This window comes from Chelonoidis abingdonii, chromosome 4 (genome assembly GCF_003597395.2).
Source record: "Chelonoidis abingdonii isolate Lonesome George chromosome 4, CheloAbing_2.0, whole genome shotgun sequence".
Classification (NCBI taxonomy): domain Eukaryota; kingdom Metazoa; phylum Chordata; order Testudines; family Testudinidae; genus Chelonoidis; species Chelonoidis abingdonii.
Window position 1 is genome coordinate 136,646,623 of NC_133772.1, and position 19,575 is coordinate 136,666,197.

General features: G+C 42.4%; 1 protein-coding gene across 9 annotated transcripts in view; it reads right to left on the reverse strand.

Moving 5' to 3' along the window:
- Window positions 1-758: 758 nt before the first annotated feature.
- LOC116818121 (SERTA domain-containing protein 2-like) overlaps window positions 759-19,575 on the reverse strand; it is a 31,721-nt gene continuing 12,904 nt past the window's right edge. For 6 of the 9 annotated variants that reach the window (XM_032768802.2, XM_075065712.1, XM_032768801.2 and 3 more), the window contains one exon: window positions 1,993-5,337. In XM_032768802.2, the coding sequence (XP_032624693.1) occupies window positions 4,479-5,333 (855 nt within the window). In that variant the 5' untranslated portion in view covers window positions 5,334-5,337 and the 3' untranslated portion in view covers window positions 1,993-4,478. Of the gene's footprint in view, window positions 5,338-14,361; window positions 14,386-19,575 lie in introns of those variants that run through there. The other 3 variants (XM_032768799.2, XM_032768798.2, XM_032768803.1) reach the window with 2 other exon arrangements.

The window sequence follows — 19,575 nt, forward strand, 5'->3', positions numbered from 1 at the left end:
AGGGGCTTTCCCTGAACAAGCGGCGGCCCTAGAATCACTGGCCTAGACTGTAATCAAGTCACTGCACTGAAGATGTTATTGTCCTCAAAATAAATGTAAAGCTCAGCTTTATGCCTCCAGATCTGCAATCTCTCAGTATAAAAAGCTACATACAAGTGATGTACCACAACAATCTTTGTTTAGCTATGTTGACATCTAAAAAGCCAAATAGCATTTGACTATTTTCTCCATTTTTTTTGTTTTAATAAGATCATTGGGGTATCTGAGCTCCTTTTAAGAGTTATCACACACTGATTTCTGAGATACCCTATACATAGAACAGGAAGTAACTGGGGCGATTTTAAGGTACGGTATCTTTTAAAATGCTGATCTTTTAAAAAGAATGAACACTAAGCATTCCCTGGACTTTTACTACATCAGTTACCACTACAGAGGCCACACAACTGGAAGGGAGCTGGATTCAACAAGTTGTTTATTAAATCCCAATCACCTACACCTGTGCACTCATCACTGAAGGCCCAATTTGGCTTGCAGAATCCATTGTTGGTGGCGATTCATGAGAATAACCCAGATTTGACTTCAGTGAGAGAGAGGGGCCAGGCTCTTAAAGTCCAGGATGCATTTGTGGCAGACAGACATTTTTACCTGTAACTAATAACCTTATTTTGGGGAGAACATGGACACCAATGTCAAACCCCACAGAACCATTTTTAGTCAGTCACTTCTCAGAGTACAACTGCACTTTTTAAGCAAATGAGTGCTTTATAAAGCTGTTTAATAAACTAAATTCCATAACGTGTAAAGGCAGTTATTTCTTTTGTGGTAATAACACATGATTAGGTGTCTGGGCCACACATGAAAGCATTTTATCCATATTTCTTACCCTGATATGAAATATTCTGTATCAGCAAGAAAACTTACACAGTCAACATTTTTAAGGCACTGCATACTCTAACATATCCCAACTCACCAATAAGAGAAGTTACCCTGAAGACGTTACTTTTAAACTAATAAGCTCATTCAAAGATATATTCCTCATCAATGGGGTCCGTTCTCCCACTGGATGACAGCTAACTTCCACGAATGCTGAGTTAAGAGCACTATTAGTCCCCATACACAGATGGGAGCCTCTGATCTCAGTTGTATTTCCACCAAGAAAAACAGTGCATCTTGTTTCCTGCAAACTAAGCTGAAAACTGCTGTACATTTGTGTAGACAGGGGAAACTACATTTAATACTGGTAGGAAAGCAATGTTTGACTATCAAGAGCAGTGAGGCTTTTCCCAGCACATTGACTTGGGAGGAATTGCCATAACCAACCACCGCCGTTCTGTCAAGATGTGGCTTTAGAGAGATGGGGTCTGGGTGTGAAGAGATAGACAAGTTCTCTTATTAAACTGTTATTCCCAAAAGCAAGCTAGGGAAACATTTATTTTGCATCTTCATTAGTTTAATGAATACTGGCAAGGTTGGTAAATTTGTTACACTCATACTGGAAACCTCATGAAATTATGGCTAAATTGGAAAGTAATTGTTCCTAAACAACTGAATAGACCTCCCTAGCTAGTCTCTGATTTTATTTTATACTGAATTAAAATTAACTTGTGCATAATTAAAATGAAACACTTTCTTTTTAAACAAAATACCATACCACCCACCACTGCATTACATATCAGTTTATGGTTTTGGTACTGGGATACTAAGCAACCAGTTAAGAATTAGAGTTTAGTGGCAAGAGCGATATGACTTGTCATCTACTGTATTCACAAATTTGTATGAATTACCGAAGTGTATAAGAAATTAGTTTACAGCAATTGCATGTGAAGTTAATTCCCCCAACCTCTTATGTTTCTGCAGAGCAGGGTGGTGAATATGGTGGGAACATATTAAAGTTAACACTATTTGCTACAGGGTATGAATGCAATACTAAACAAAAAAAGGGTGATATTTACTGCACTGTCAAATTCCACATTTGCAAATGCAAACAAGAAATTAGATACAATTTTTATTTCTGTGACCAACATTAAAAGTAGCTTTAACCCAATTCTGCTTCATCACAGTGCAGAAGGACAGTAATATTTCAAGGATTTATTGAGGCATCTCTTTACATACAAAAGTAGAGATTGAGGAAAAGCCAAAGTAGTCTATACACAATGCAGTCTGTGTACATTCTGAAGCTGTACCTGCTCAGTAGCTATTTATACATTTTCCCAACTAATCCCTTATCCAATGATTTAGAATGTTTTATACCATCAGAATTTCTAGATTAATTATTAGAACCATTAACATTTAGCACATATATTTATACCCTTCAATTGCAAACAATCCAGATGGCTGAGAGAATGTGACCTAAACCGGGTTTGCACAGTTTTGGAGTACAGACTATTAACTGGGGGACTCACATGGTTTGAAATGGAGATCTTAGCACAGGATAACCAATGCTGCAGCACATTTAAGACTAAAGATCCCAGGTGAAATACTGGCCTATCTGAAGTTAATAACAAAACTCCCATTGTTCTGCAAGATCAGGACTTCGCCCCTTGTTTTTGAGATGTTAACACTTAGGGCACATTTTCTTGCTCTTCATATTCTTTTCAGATACTCAACCCATAAAAAAAAATATTAAAGAATGGAACAAAAGCAAACACTTTTAAAAACACATTGAGGGGCGTTAGGGGAGATCTAAGCAGTGCTCTGAGCAAAAGACATTGAAGTGAACATGAGCGAGTTCATGCTTTAAAAAAAAAAGCAAAAATTATCTTTATTCAAAATGGAGCCATTATTGCGGCTAAACTTCTGCTACTGGCTGAAAACAGAAGTGACATAGGAAATGGCGAGACTGAGATGAACTACAGAAGCTTTTAAAACTCACTATAAACTTTTTTGTCCTAAATGTACTGCAGCGTTAATGGCTATACTGAAACAGTTTTACAGTTTCAAGGGAAAACCAGTGTTGTATAGTTTAGAAAGCCACTCCAGAGGTTAACAAAAACCCCAGTCTGAGGGAAAATGTATTTCCCACTATCACATGGAGCAACAGTTCTCACTACAAACCTCATCTTCAATTAATAATATAAAGAAAAACCCACCAAACCCTTCTGTTTTGTACTTGAAACATACTCTTTCAGCACACTTAGGCTCCAGTCCTGCAACTGCATCAGAGTGAGCTGACCCCCGAGCTTTCACAAGACAGTACTTAGTCATCAGAAATGACCCACCACATTTACAAGAACATTTCAGGCATATTCAACACAGTAAATGTTGGTTCTATAAGAAATGCTCAACTCATTTCTTAAAAGAATACAGAGACACTGCTTCTTCAGCTACCTTTCCCAAGGTGCTACTTTACAAGTTTAAATGTAAAGCATTTCTTTCTACAATGTCATCTGTGCAAATATGTATCTGTAAGTAATATTGCACATTTAAAAAAAAACTTTGTAGTGAAAACAGGACTAAGACAACATATGGCGTTCTCCAAACAGAATAAAAAGCTATCTTTACAGTAAATGCTAATTTAAAGAATGCCAAGATTATTTAAAATCTAAGCACATAATACTGACAGAAAATGTTAAATTGGACATTATACATATAAGTTACATTTGCAAATACTTGTACAAATTTTAAACATTTAATACTCTTAATTTCACAAATCAGCTAGGTCATCACTGTCAAACAAAGGATCTAATTAATGAATTAAAAATGCCCCCCCTTCCTCCAACAGAAAAATACCATGGAGAAACAAAAAGGAAAAAAAAACTTGCAGTCTTAGACAAAGCACTGGAAAGAGTCAAAGCATTTCAGCTTATAGAGGTAGTACTAGCCACATCCAGCTAGAAATACATTATATTTGTACTATGATGAAATAACGTAGTAAAGTGTAGAAAGACTATAAAATTTACAAAAATAAATAGTTCTGAATGCTTTAGAAAATGCAAGATACTTCACTGACAAGTATCTTCAGTCTGCTTTTCCGACCAAAGGGAAGTGACATTTGTTTTAATATTTTTAAAATATACCTATATCTCTAGTAATGCTGATGGATTTGCACAATCCAAATATGCAACTCCAATGTATGCCAACTTGGCAAGTATTTTAATATTAAAAATAAAATCTAGGCTTCATAAGAGATTCCCATTTGAAATTCATTTTGTATGTAAATTCTTCTGACAAATTAAAAATTGCACATAAACATTTATTCAAAAGGGGTGAGGGGTGGCGGGTAAGGATACGTGCATATGTCTTTATGTCACTACACACACACGCACTCCCAGAAGGAAAAAGATGATTGCACAATTTATCAAATAAATAATTTTTAAAAACTGCCACTTTTTTGATTTATAACAGACATTTTAAGAACTACTCATGGACAACTGTGTTTTGTTTTAAAAGAAATTCCTTGCAGCTTTCCCAGTGGCTTTATCCTCAAACCAATGTTAAGTGGCAGTACAGAAAGTATCTTTGGTTAAAAAAAAAAAATATCAAGATCCAACAAGAATTTCCATGATATGGTCCAACTCACTCAGATCTGTTCTACATATCTGAATATTGTTTGTTGAGGAAGAATTGCAAGATGGGAAGGTTTTCAATGTTTCTTCTGTAGCAGCAGCAGGTGGTCTAGGTGCCATTAGTAGGGGAGAGCAGAAGTCTGAATCATACATTGAAGTGTCAATATCTTCAAAGATGTCATCTATAGCCAAATCTTTTAAGTAACTGGTCGAATTTGAAATTTCAAAGGAACCAAATACACATTCAGCTCCCTTCAAATCTTGTCTATCATCTTCTAGCTTTAGACATGTGTTTTCTGGAGACTTCAGCAGCTCATCATCTCCAGCTGGAACCAAAGCAGTAGGTGGACTTATATCTTCCATGAAGTCCAAATCCTTCAAAATAGATGAAATGGCAGATGACATATCATCATCTGAAACCATCAGCAGGCTATTTTCAATTGGGCCTTCTGCAAACCATGAGTTACAACAGTTAGACTCTTGCTGGCTGCTACCTGAAGGCAAATGTAAAGAAATTCCAGATGAATCAATTCCTGGGTAGCTGTGAGGATTGGGAGCAATGCCACTGCATACATTAATTGGCTGTTGGCTACTCTCTTGCCTCATTTCCTCCTGAATTTGCCTTACTGTGTTGGCTATGAGCACAGAACGGTGTAAGTTTGGTTCCACCAGCATTTTGTAAGTTTGTAGTTTAGTGAGGCACATATTCAGCACTAACTGCCTCTTAAGTGGATATGGCAGATTTCGACTGGAATCAAAGGCACTTGAGAGACCAGCCATGTTCTCCTCATAGTCACTCAGTTTGCGTTTTAGGCCTCTCCCCAACATGAACCTGCAAAAGAAAAATTCTAGTCAATCTTTTACACTTTTAATTATGCATCATAGGAAAACAGCACACTTTTACAAAAGCTATATTCCTAACAGTGGTCAATGGGGAAAGTGGAGACAGTTTGTCTAAGTTAATCAATGCTAATGAGAGCTGATCACACATAGCTAAGGCAGCATATCCTCTCTTCCCCGGAAGTTTTTATTTCTGTTAAGAAAGATTCCAACTAGATTCCCTAATAATGCTTATAATTTTAGATTAGAGAAAAAATACTTCAGCTATTTAATCAAGAGATGTGAACTGTATTTAACAATAGTGATAACTATAAAAAATTGCATCAACAGGACCATATTGAGGCTTTTTAATAGCTGATAATTTTTTAAACTGAACATTTTGCAGGATTACTAGATCAAGTATTTTGGAATAAAGCTCACAACCCTTCCAGGCTAGAAAGACAGAATTACAGAGGAATTCAGTGAAGACAGGAAAAAAGTTTCACAGCTATCCTGCTAAGTAAAGAGAGATTCATTATTATAACTGCCTTAGCTATATGGAATATTTCACAATTTGCATTCTAGTAGAATTCACTTGTTAGTGGATACTATAGTTAAGCTTTCAAAACAGGTTTCATTAACCTTATTCTCATATGGTCAAAGCTTCCTAAAAAATACACCTTGCAGGCTGAAGTTTCCTTTCCTGAATTCCCCTCCTCTCCCAACTGGAACAGGAAGCTGTCTGAGTTGAGTTCACTACAGTCTCTCCCCATGCCATGAAATTTACAAGATGGATTTTGAGACTTGGCATGTAGAGGTAGTAGCTCTCATTGAGCAGATCAGCCACTAGGTATGGTTGTATAATAAAGTTGTGAGCAATAGAAAATGAGCTATTACACTCCCACAATAGAAAAATGCATTCAGTCAGTGTTCGAGACACAAGGTGGGTGAGGCAATATTTTTTTATTGGCACAGCTTCTGTTGGTGAGACACGAGCTTTCAAGCTTACACAAACCTGAAGAAAAGTTCTGTGTAAGCTCCAATATCCTGGGACTGACGTGGCTACACCACTTCAGTCAGTGTTCACATGTAGATGTGCTTCTTGCGTACATACATGTGAAGTGCACCCCATTTAATGTATGCCAGTAAGCACCAGTCAGCCCAAAGGACTTAGAAGTGTTTAAGTTCCTTCATAAATGCAAACTTCTCAATGGATGTTGTCAGCACTTATGCTGCCTTAAAACATTACATCAGGGATTTCCAGCCATTTATGTGCTTATGCCACTAAATGTTCAGACAATTTAAAAGTACAGGCAGTGAAAAGGCAGCAGGGAAGGGGTCCAGATAGGACAGGCAAGGGAATCTGGCTGCAGGACAGCTCTCTTCATTGCTGGTCAAGAATCCTGCCAGTCATTACACCAAAGAGTGAGGGATTTTGATTTATGGATAATTATTTTTTCTGGAGACTATAACACTCCAGACTACTGTCTAAGACCAAGAACAAAATCAAACGAGAAGCCTACAGTCTCCCTTAATGAGCTAAGTGGAGAGTAGAACGCATCATGCTGTTTCATTCCCAAATGGAAGAAGTGCAGGTAGAAGCTTACTGAAAAATCTTAAGGGGAAAGAACAAGCCTGCTGCTTCTCAGTGATGCTACTGGAGAAGGTAAGTGGAATTGCATGGCACCAGAGATGACAATTGCAGGCTCCTGTGGGCTCTCGCTGTCAGATGATCCCACAGATGTTAAGGCCTTGAAAACAGAGGTATTCATCTTGGACTCCCCAGCTAAGGTCCCTATAAGCTGCACAGCAGCCTATTTAGGCGCTCAGAGAACCCACTCAGGGACCTGCTGAGGCTGGGATGCCCTCTCCCCTGGCCCCAACCTAACCCAACCCCCAATCTGCCACAGTGGCCCTCCGGCCCCAGCCATGCCACGGCCATGGGCCCAGGGACCCCTCCCCTGGCTCGGCCCCAGCCCAGACCTGCAGGGGCTGGGGGGGAGCATCTATCCTGCGGCCCTAGCCTCGGAGCTGCTGCAGCGGGGAAGAGATGCTTTTCCCCACAGGCCAGGTGCAGCTGTGGGGAAGAGAGAGCTGTGGGGGAGTCCTCACCCCACCATAGCCCCAGAGCACCCTCCTGCACCCCTCATCCCCAGCCCAGAGCCTGCACCCCCCAGAGTCCTCACACTCCTGTACCCCAACCCTCTGCCCCAGCCCTGAGCCCCCTCCCACACGCCAAACCTCTTGGCCTCACCCCCACCACATGAATTTTGTTATGTGCACTGACCGATATGAAGGTGATGTATCACATCACCTCAACAGTGGTGCACATAACAAAATTCATTCCGCACCTGGGTGGGAAAAATTAGAGGGAACACTGCTCCCCAGTATAGGTATGTAGCTCCCCCTACCCCCACCCCAAACAGCCCACCTACAAACAGTACCAGAATTCAGTCTTCCTCCCAAAACTGTTCCATAACTGCCAACGTTTACATAAAACCCCATAAATTCCTGGATCTGTTCTTACTCATCAAAACTGATTTTTCACAGATTTATAGATTCCAAAGCCAGGAGGAACCATTATGATAATCTATTGTGATCTCCTGAATAACACCAGCCAGAAAACTTCCCTGAAGTTATGCCTAGAGAATATCTTAGAAAAAACATCCAATTTTGATTTAAAGATTGCCTGTGATGTACAATCCACCACAACCCTTGGTGAATTGTTCCACTGGTTAGTTACTCCTCACTGTTAAATTACTTTAACTTGAAGGGGAAAGTAAAACTTTGTATGCTGGAGTATTTCAGTCCCATAGCTCTAAACATACTAGGAATTTTGTACTGCATGTGTAAAAGTTACTATTCCACTTTTTTGTGGGGGGGAGGAGAATGTGCTGTAGTCCTTAGTAAGAACTAATTGCCAAGTTTCAGCTTGAGAAATTCAGCAGCAAGTAACAAGTTCATTATAACTTCATAAAATCTTACACCAGTTCTCCCTCTACCCTTTCATCTCAAAAAGTGAATAGATTTTGCTCCATATTCTCTCCTTCAGCCTCCTTTCCTCAAATTCACCTACCGCCTGAGAACATACACAGAAAATTGTATATAAAGATTTTCAGAAAACTAAAAGGGAGGTAAAGTTTTATAATGAGAGTCTCAACATAATACTAACTATACAATTTATAAACCACATATTTTGCTATAACAGACAACTGCTCACATTTACAGCATGCAAATAGAGAGTCAAACTGTGGCAGAGAACACCACAGAAATGCCTACAAATAAATCAGAGATGAGGTGGGTGGGGTAATATCTTTTATTGGACCAAGTACCTTTCCCAGACCTGAAGAAGAGCTGTGTGTAGCTGGAAAGCTTGTCTCTCACCAACAGAAGTTGGTCCAGTAAAAGATATTACCTCACTCACTTTGTCTCTCTAATATCCTTGGACTGATACAGCTACAATTCTGCATACCTTCTCAAACAAATTAGGGAAATATAGCCTAGATGAAGCTACTATAAGATGGGTGGATAACTCATTGGAAAAGCATTCCCAAAGAGTAATCACCACAGTCAAACTGGAAGGGCATACTGAAGGTACATCTACACTACGGGATTATTCCGATTTTACATAAGCCGGTTTTATAAAACAGATTGTATAAAGTCGAGTGCATGCGGCCACACTAAGCACATTAATTCGGAGGTGTGCATTCATGGTCTGAGGCTAGCGTCGATTTCCGGAGCGTTGCACTGTGGGTAGCTATTCCGTACCTATCCCATAGTTCCCGCAGTCTCCCCCGCCCCTTAGAATTCTGTTGACAGCCCATTGGCTTGATGGGGCAAATCATTGTTCTGCAGGATGGTTCTGGGTAAATGTCGTCAGTCATTCCTTCCTCTGGGAAAGCTACGGCAGACAATCATTTCGCGCCTTTTTCCTGGATTCCCTGGCAGACGCCATAGCAACGGCAACCATGGAGCCCGTGCCTTTTTTTTTTTTTTTTTTTTTACAGTCACCTATATGTGTACTGGATGCCTGCGGGACAGAGGCGATACTCCAGCACTAAACAGCAGCATTCATTGCTTTTGCATGAGATAGCAGAGACGGTTATCAGTCGTTCTGTACCGTCTGTTGCCGATGTAAACTGGCAATAGATGACGGTTATCTGTCCCTCTGTACTGTCTGCTGCTATCATGGGTGCCCCCTGGCTGAGATCGGCCGGGGGCGCAAAGGCAAAACTGGGAATGACTCCCCGAGTCAATCCCTCCTTTACGGTTTCTAAAAATAGAGTCAGTCCTGCCTAGAATATGGGGCAAGTGTGCTAGAGAACCAGTGTATCAGAGAGCACAGCTGCTCCGTGTCAGATCCCGCAGAAATGATGAGCTACATGCCATTCACGGGGGTGCCCTGAAACAACCCAACCGTTGCTTCCCTCCTCCCCCAACCTTCCTGGGCTACCTGCAGTGTCCCCCCCCATTTGTGTGATGAAGTAATAAAGAATGCAGGAATAAGAAACAGTGACTTGTTAGTGAGATAAAAATGAGGGGAGGCAGCCTCCGGCCGCTATGACAGTCCAGGCAGGACATTAAGCGGTGCAGGGGAGAGGAGCCCAGCATGCCGCTGCTATGCTAGTTCAGGCAGTACAGAATCTTTTCTTTACACAGGAAAGGGAGGGGGCTGATGGAGCTCAGCCCCCAGTTGCTATGATGAGGACGGTTACCAGCCGTTCTGTACCATCTACTGGGAATGACCAGGGAATCATTCCTATTTTTACCCAGCGCACCCGGCTGACCTCACCTGAGGCAGCCATGAGCACTCACGAGGCTGATAGGTGACGACGGATAGCAGTCCATATTGTACCGTCTGCCACCAGGGAGGGGAGGAGCAAATACTGCGCTTCATTGCTGCAGCATCGCGTCTACCACCAGCACCATTCAGTAGACATAGGGTGACACTGAAAAAAGTCAGAAACGATTTCTTCTCCTTTTCTTTCCGTGGTGGGGGGAAGGGTAAATTGACAAGCTATAACCTTGAACCACGCTGGACAATGTGTTTGAACCTACAGGCACTGGGAGCTCAGCCAAGAATGCAAATATTTTTCGGAGACTGCTGTGGACTGTGGATAGCTGGAGTCCTCAGTACCCCTCCCTCCCTCCATGAGCGTCCATTTGATTCTTTGGCTTCCGTTACGCTTCACTCAAGCAGCACTGTGTAGCCTGGAGATTTTTTCAAACGCTTTGGCATTTCGTCTTCTGTAACGGAGCTCTTATAGAACAGATGTCTCCCCCATACAGCGATCAGATCCAGTATCTCCTGTACGGTCCATGCTGGAGCTCTTTTGGATTTGGGACTGCATCGCCACCCGTGCTGATCAGAGCTCCACACTGGGCAAACAGGAAATGTAATTCAAAATTTTGCGGGGTTTTTCCTGTTTACCTGGCCACTGCATCCGAGTTCAGATTGCTGTCCAGAGCAGTCACAAGTGGTGCACTGTGGGATACACCTGGAGGCCAATACCGTCGATTTGCAGCCACACTAACCCTAATCAGGATATGGTAATACCGATTTTAGCGCTACTCCTCTTGTTGGGGAGGAGTACAGAAACCAATTTAAAGAGCCCTTTATATCGATATAAAGGGCCTCGTAGTGTGGACGGGTGCGCAGTTAAATCGGTTTAACGCTGCTAAAATCGGTTTAAATGCGTAGTGTAGACCAGGCCTGAGTGGGGTCCTGCAGGGATTGTTCCTGCGTACAGTTCTGTTCAATATATTCATAAAATGATTTAGATAATGGCACAGAGAGAATACATTTATAAATTTTGTGGACAATACCAAGCTGGTAAGAGTTGCAGGTGCTTTGCAGGATAGGATTAAAATTCAAGATGATCTGAACAAACTGGAGAAACGGTCAGAAGTAAAGAGGATAAAATTCAATAAGGACAAATGCAAAGTACTCCACTTAGGAAAGAACAATTAACTGCATGCTGTGATAGACCCAGGCCAGTTGGGAACAGCAGAGTAGTAGAATGGAGATATACTGGCCACTGGATAAGCAGTTTTCTGTTCCCTGAGTGACCAGAGCAGGGGCTGCTCCAAGCTAATGAGAACATCTGACTCCAATTAACCTGCTAAGCATCTGATTCCAATTAAGGCCTCTCTAATGCTATAAAAGGGCTCACTCCAGTCAGGGCAAAGGGAGCCAGAGAAGAGGAAGTGTGTGTGAGGAACTGGGAGCAAGAGATGTGCAAGAAGCTGAGAGTGAGTAGGCATACTGCTGGAGGCCTGAGAAGTACAAGCATTATCAGACATCAGGAGGAAGGTCCAGTGGTGAGGACAAAGAAGGTGTTGGAGGAGGCCATGGGGAAGTAGCCCAGGGAATTGTAGCTGTCGCGCAACTGTACCAGGAGGCACTCTAGACAGCTGCAGTCCACAGGACCCTGGGCTGGAACCTGGAGTAGAGGGCGGGCCCGGGTTCCACCCCGAAATTTCCCAACCCCTGATCAAACACAGGAGGAATTGATCTGGACTGTGGCTTCTACCAGAGGGGAAGGTCTCTGGACTATTTCCTGACCCACAGGGTGAATCTGTGAGGTGAGCAAATCCGCCAATAAGCACAGGACCCATCAAGGTAGAGGAGGAACTTTGTCACAACGCATACAAAAAAATGGGAAATGACAGGTAGGAAGGAGTACTGTGGACAGAGATCTGCGGATTATAGTAGATCACAAGTTAAACATGAGTCAGTTTAACACTGTTGCAAAATAAAGCCAACATCATTGTGGGATGTATTAGCAGGAGTGTTGTAAGCAAGACACTGGAAGTAATTCTTCTGCTCTATTTCATGCTAAGACCTCAGTGGGAATAATGTGTCCACCTCTGCGCACCACATTTCAGGAAGATGTGGGACAAATTGGAGAATCGCCATCATTTTCTAACCTAGTGGTTCTCAAACTTTAGCTACCCAAGGACCCTCATTTTGATTTAAAAAATTTTCATGCTCAGCCTCTGACCCTGCCCCCACTCCACTCCTTCTAAGGTCCCACTCCTACCCTACCTCTTCCTGTCCCCACTCCACTCCTGCTCCTCTTCTTCCCACCCCTGAGCAAGCCCTATCCCCGCTCCTCCCCGTCCCTCCCTGTACACTGTGGAACAGCTGTTCAACCGTGTGCAGGAGACGCTGAGAGGGAGACGGAGTTGATCAGCAGGGCCAGTGGCCCTGGACATGACTTGTGGACCCCCTGGAATACCCTCATGGACCCCCAGGGGTCCACTGACCCCAATTTGAGAAACCCTGGTCTAACCTGTTCTTAAAAACCTCCAAACATCTTTCAGGGATGGTCTAATTATTACTTAGTCTTGCCTTGAGTGATGGGGACTGGACTAGATGACCTATTAAGGTCCCTTCCAGTCTTGCACTAGATGACCTATTAAGGTCCCTTCCAGTCTTGCACTTCTATGAAGTGGCTCAAAACAACAATGACTTGATATTAACCAGTCCTACCACTATACACATTAGAACAAAAAACAAGCAGTTCTGTATTTGAGTTGAGTATTTTTTCCTATTTTTTCTACTTGGTTGCAGTAGAGAGAACACAGCATGACTAACATTCAGCTAGAATATGCAGTTCTCGGGGGAAAAAGGGAGGAGGGGAAAGGACTTCCGTTTCTGCTGAAGACATTGGTAAAGCCTGGACTTGGTTTTGTCCATACAACTGGAAAGAGTTTACTCCCAGACTCAACACAAAATGTTAAACAATCGAATTAGACACCCAGTGGCAGATTAATGTCAGATCCTTTGCACGCCAGGATCCAGGCCCAGCACATTGTAGAAGGCCTCCCGACTTCCCTTTCATGTGAGTAATGGGTACAATCAGCAGTAGTCCAGATGCCTACTTTAGCTGCCAGACCATTACCACACATTATCCATTAAGACAACCTGCTGCTAGATTTCTGGGTAGAGGGGAATGGAGGAAGAAAGCCCCCTTTACCCCAGAGGATGATCCCATCTCAGATTCTCAGACTTTCAAAACATACTGCAGGGCTTCCAATGCATCCATCTGCCTGGACCATACATTTAGTGTGCATAGTCATCTAGCCAAGTGATGGCATCTTCAGTGGCATGATGCAGTTCTTCTAGGCCACCGCTGAAACTAGTCAGCAGGCATTTATTGACAGTGTGTCATTGTCTGTGTTGCATCACAACTGAACTGAATCAGAACATAACTGAAGAGTGCTGTCCAAGGTAACAGGATGCAAGAGATGGAGCAGCAAGGGGAAGGAAGACACTGTAGGTGGGAAAGGAATGAAAGTGAGACTCCCTCATAGTCTGTGTATTTTGATGTAGGTGTTCCTGGAGGAAATCAAATTTGCAATTCAAATGAACTTTTAAGTTACAGGTGGGGTTAGTAGTTCTGCCTATTGTTAAGTTGCCTAATACTTTCCATTATAAAGATGTTGCTTTCAGTTTGTTTTAACTCTGCCACACTTCAACCATCTGGGCGGAAGTTTTCCACAAAAATAGTTCAGTTTTTCAAAGAACAAGACTAGAGACTATACTGAGCAAATCACCTAAATCAAACTTTTAAGAAGTGGCCATTAATTGTGTCTCTCTTTTTCTGGGTGCTCAACTTAAGACATCTGGAGACTGACTTATGGAAATGCTGAGGACTTAACTGTAGATCAAGTCTATAGAAAATGTGCTTTAAACATATACAATGCAAAAATGTGAAATACTCAAAAATCAGATCCTACATTATTCTAATTTTGGGTGTCTAACTTGAGATTCTTTGGCAATTTGAGGCACAATCTTGGGGCGGGGGGAAATCTATTTTAGGAATAATGTCACTACCCCATCCCATGGGAGCCTTGTGAAAATAATTTAATTAACGTTTGCAAAGCAGCCATCTGCTATGGTGATGAGTGTCATAGAAAAGTCATGAGAAAATATCTAATTCTGTAATCAGTGCAGGGTTTAGATAATGTGCAGCAAAATGGCCTGGAACCGCATGCTGAACAAGGATAAAAAAAATACTGAATAGCTTACCCATTCAGGAAGCGTCATCCATCCTGACGCTGAATGAAAAAAACAGTATGTGATCACTTAAATAAAGACTCTCTTAATACACATGGACAAGAGGGCCAAATTAAGGTTGTATAGGACACCAAAATCTAGTATTTCTTGAGTGTTTAAAATAACTAGAAGGTTGCGAAGTCAATGTAATTTTTCTGCATTACATATTTAGGCTTCCTTGTCAATTCAGGAACCTTTATAAGTCTAATCAATTTGACTAATATGGATAAATGATAATCCCTACATTCTCTCTGAGAGGTGCACAATGTTTTAGTTACTGCAAACCCATCAATTTTAGTAGAAGACACTCAGCTAAATTCCGGCTCACTGTGCTGAAATTCATGAAAGTTGCATGACAGTTTTACATAGTTTAACTTTTCATTTCACATAGTGTCCCTATCACACTAAACTCCAACATACACATGCATTAATGCCCTCCCTTACCTCCTGCCACAATAGCAAAACAAAACAAGTTCCATCTCCTTAACACTAGCTGTTCTAGATATGTTCAATACAGTTTGAGTGATTGTAGCTTTCTAAACATTACACTTAACTCTAATACATGAAGAAGAGTGAGACCAAGGCAAATTTGTTTTTAACCAAATCTATTTCTAAATCCATAAAGGGGGAGGGACTTTTAGAATACCTAGTCTTATTTGCAGCAGCCTTAACTATACCTGTTTAATGTGGCTGTCTGCTTAACTGCACAAATGCTGCAAGTCTGTTTTTAGAAGCTAGATAATTTTAGAAGGATAGAAATTTTTAAAGAAGCTAATAAAACCAAAGCAGCATTGCAATAACTCTGCAGCTAACATTTTCACTAGTAACCATGATACTACAGATCCAGACTAACACGGCTACCCCTCTGATACTTGACACCATGATACTACCGTCATTTTACACTTCAATTCTGTGTCAAATACACTCAAACGTTGACCTACAAAGGCATAAAGCCTCTCTTACCAAATAAACCACATTTAATCAGGCCTTTTGCTTTCTAGTATAAAATAATTTGTCAAATTGTCACGAGTATATCTTTAACAAGCTGCTCCAGGTTTCTATGGATATCTTGCCTTTTAAGAGTATTGTAATTTTTTCTAGGTACTCTTTTTTCAGTGCTGCTCCATTACATAGCATGGAACTATGACCACGTTGTTTAATTTTGTAATCTACTTCCCACTAATATTTTTATTACAGACAAAGAACCAACCTCTATCAATTCCATACCCAGATAATCCTATGTTACTGAGTGACTGCTCTCCAGTTGTCAGTCCTTTCAAACAGCTGACAGAACTGTACAATCTGGACAACAGAGAAGCAAAAACTGGACATGCTAAAATTGTAGGAGGAGCTTCTGGAATCTGCTGTGAAGCGTATCCTTCTCGCTTTAGCTTAATTCCAGGAAGCTACTCAACACTCAAAAATAGGGCCCTAGCAAAATGATCATGTGGTTACTGATTTCAAAATTCCACTGTAAATATACAAAATGAGCACAGACTAAAGCCTATGTCAACATAAACCTGAGATTTGTACTTATCCAGTTAGAAATGAAAGGACAAATTATAGATTACACTTTCCTTAAATTTAGATAAAAACTAGAACATGTTCTAGAAAATAATTTAGGGTCTCCACTGGAGTCTTGGTCACGACGCACACAGAATAATTAAAAATAGGGACTTCTACATTTAAGTGTTTTGGGTACTGTCCTCTCATCTACTTAACCAAGTTAGCACACAGTGTGAACCAACATTGACTTATACGTCATTTATGATGGAAAGCTTACATTAAGAGTTTGAAAGCCTAATTACTTTTTGCACAGTAAGTCAAAAAAGCTTACTTATCACTGTTAAGAGGGCCAAATATTCCCATCCGTGTCAGTAAGGAGAGAGGAGCTCACATCCACAGATCCAGTCTGGAGCAGGTGCTGGCTGAGCAGCATGCTTTCCACTGAAGACCCATGGTAGCTCCATAGGAATTTTGCCTCTTTGGGTTGGGAGAAAACAACCATAGGCCACAATTCTAAACTCTACTCAAGTATGAAGGAAGTGGGAGGAGACAGGAAGGTATGTCACTGATCAGCCATCAGCAAAGAATGCCAAATGAGAAGCCTGGTTAGAGCAGGCAGCGATGCAAAAGAAACACTCAAGTCTCCCAGAAATGTTGAGAAGCCTGTGGCAGATTATACAAGTGCTACAATTTTAGAGGAAGACACCAGCTCCATCTGTCACAGGGACTGATGCTGCAGAGCAGCTGCTGCTGACATGTGGTGAGGAAGTGCAGTCACAGGAGGAAAGCAGTGAATGACTGAGTTGGAATCTCCTATTATTTCTGCTTGGGCAAGCCCATTTCCTTGTTTCCTCTTTCTCCATCTTTCATAAAACATCCCACTAGAAGTATGCAACATTGCTAAACTTTAGAACTGCATGTGGTGCAAGTTTCAATAAGAGCAAGCTTCCAAGAAAGTGCATTTATAGAATCTAGGACTGTATACAGTGTGCACATTTTTCCTTCTCATGAACAATATCCAATACGGGAGCTAACGTATTCATTTGCTGTTACAATACATGCTGATGGACACGATCTCTAAGGAAGCATTTGGTCTGCGTTATGCAGGTGGTCAGACTAGCTGATCACAATGGTTTCTTCTGACTTTAGAACAGGGCTGTGCAAACTATGGCCCAGGGGCTGCATCCAGCCCTCCAGATGTTTTCATCTGGCCCTCGAGCTCCCGCTGGGGAGTGGGGTCCAGGGCTTGCCCCACTGTGGCACTCCATCCGGGGCACTCCTTGAAGCAGCAGCATGGCTCCCATCCGACTCTTAAGCGTAGGGGAAGCCAGGGGGCTCCGCATGCTGCCCCCACCCTAAGCACCTCCCCCACAGTTCCCATTGGCTGGGAACCGCAGCCAACAGGATCTGCAGGGGCAGCGCATGCAGAAGCAGCGTGCAAAACTGCCTGGCCACGCCTCCATGTAGGAGCTGCAGGCGGGACATGCTGCTGCTTTTGGGAGCTGCTTGAAGTAAGTGCTTGCCGGAGCCTGCACTCCTGACCCGCTCCCATACCCCTACCCAAGCCCTGATTCCCCCCCCACCCCCGTCCTTCGAACCCCTCGGTCCCAGCCCGGAGCACCCTCCTGCACCCCCAGCCCCACCCCAGAGCCCTCACCCCCTCCTGCACCCCAACCCCCAATTTCGTGAGCACTCATGGCCCGTCATACAATTTCCATACCCTGATGTGGCCCTCAGGCCAAAAAGTTTGCCCACCCCGGCTTTAGAATCTGACTTGGCTTTATTGGATCTCCTGGTGCGTTTCTTTCTGCACAAGTGAGGGGTCACTTTTACAATCGTCTTTATTGAACTTATGCCTATTTAAGGGCATGTCTATGCTACAAAATTAAGTTGACTTAAGTTAGGTCCACCTACAGTAACCACAGTAGGTAAATCAGATCTTTGTGTCCACACTACGCTCCTTCCGTCCGCAGGGCGGGTCCTCACTAAAAGCACTTGCACCGATTTTAGTGGGGCCTTGTGGGGCACTGACAACCGCAGCCCCACTGCCCTGGGCCAACAGCCTAAGTCCCAAGGCTGAGAGGACTCCATCTGTCAAAGGCAGCAACAAGCGATATAAGCAACACAGTGTCTACACAGACACTGCGTCAACCTAACTACATCAACCTAAATGCTACTCCTCTCACGGAGGTGAAGTTATTAGGTTGGTGTAGCAGGAGAGTTAAATTGGCGGGCGGAACATTGCAGTGTAGACATTTACCCAGGTAGGCTGACATAAGCTCCCCTACGTTGACCTAACTCTGTAAAGTAGACCAGGCTTAAGTCAGGTATGCTACCTTGTGGGAATAGCCACAACAATCATGTTTGTCCTTCTTATTTCCAAGTCTTAATTAACTAGAATAACTATTCCAAGAAAGTCAAAATCAGAAACACAGAGCTGGAAGGGACCCTGAAAAATCATCAAGTCCAGTCCCTTGTGCTGAAGCAGGACCCAAGTAAAACTAGACCAGTGGTCCCCAACACAGTGCCGGCGGGTGCCATGGTGCCCACCAGGGCATTTATGTGCACTCACCTACTGACAAGGGAGCACCCTGCCGACAAGGAGCGCAGCTGCCAGATAAGCATTTCAGCGGCAACGCTTCTTCATGATGCTGCTTCTCGGTGGCATTTTGGCGGCTGGTCGTCCGACGCCCACCACACTGAAAGTTTGGGGACCACTGAACTAGACCTTCCCTCATCGGCATTCATCCAATCCATTCTTAAAAACTTCTAGTGATGGAGATTGCATAAGCTCTCTTGGAAGCCTACTCCAGAGTTTAACTACTCTTACAGTTGGAAAGTCTTTCCTAATATCTAACCTAAACCTCCCTTGCTGCAGATTAAGCCTCTTACTTCTTGGCCTACCTTCAGTATATATGGAGAACACCTGATCACAGTCTCTTTTGTAACAGCCCCTAATATGTTTGAATACTTATCAGATCCTTCCTCAATCTTTTTTTCCCCTCAGGACTAAACATGCCACTTTTTTTTTAAATCTTGTCTCATAGATAAGGTTTCTAAGCCTTTTATCATTTTTGCTGCTCTCCTCTGAGCTCTCTCCAATCTGCGCACATCTTTCTTGGTGTATGGTGCCCAGAAGTGGACACAGCACTCCAACTGAGGCCTCAGCAGTGCTGACTACAGCAGAACAATTATCTGGTTTTACATACAAACTCCTGCTAATACACCCCAGAATTATATTAGCCTTATTCACAGCTGCATCATATTGACTCATTCAGACATGGCATATAGTTTGACTGACATGCTTTCAAAATTTCAAATTTTAGAGTGCCCATATGCCTGTACAAGGCACTTAAGATAAAACACCTAAAAGACAAGTCTCACTGCCCCAAACTTACAATATAAGTGATGGACTTGATAGACAAGAGGATAGGGCAAGAAAGGGCACAGGTTATGGAGATTTTACGTGATGACCCAGTTTAAGTTTTCATTCATCTTGCCAGTACCTTTCTTTTTTGTAAATGCTCATTTAATGCAGGCAATACTAGAGAAGTAAGATTTTTAGCAATAATTTGAATTAGGTGAGGGTGAAGAGTTGGGGGCTTGAATAGATTCTGAAAGAGTGGTGTTCCAAGCACTAGAACAACATAGGAGGAAGTATGGAGACATCAGAGACATAAG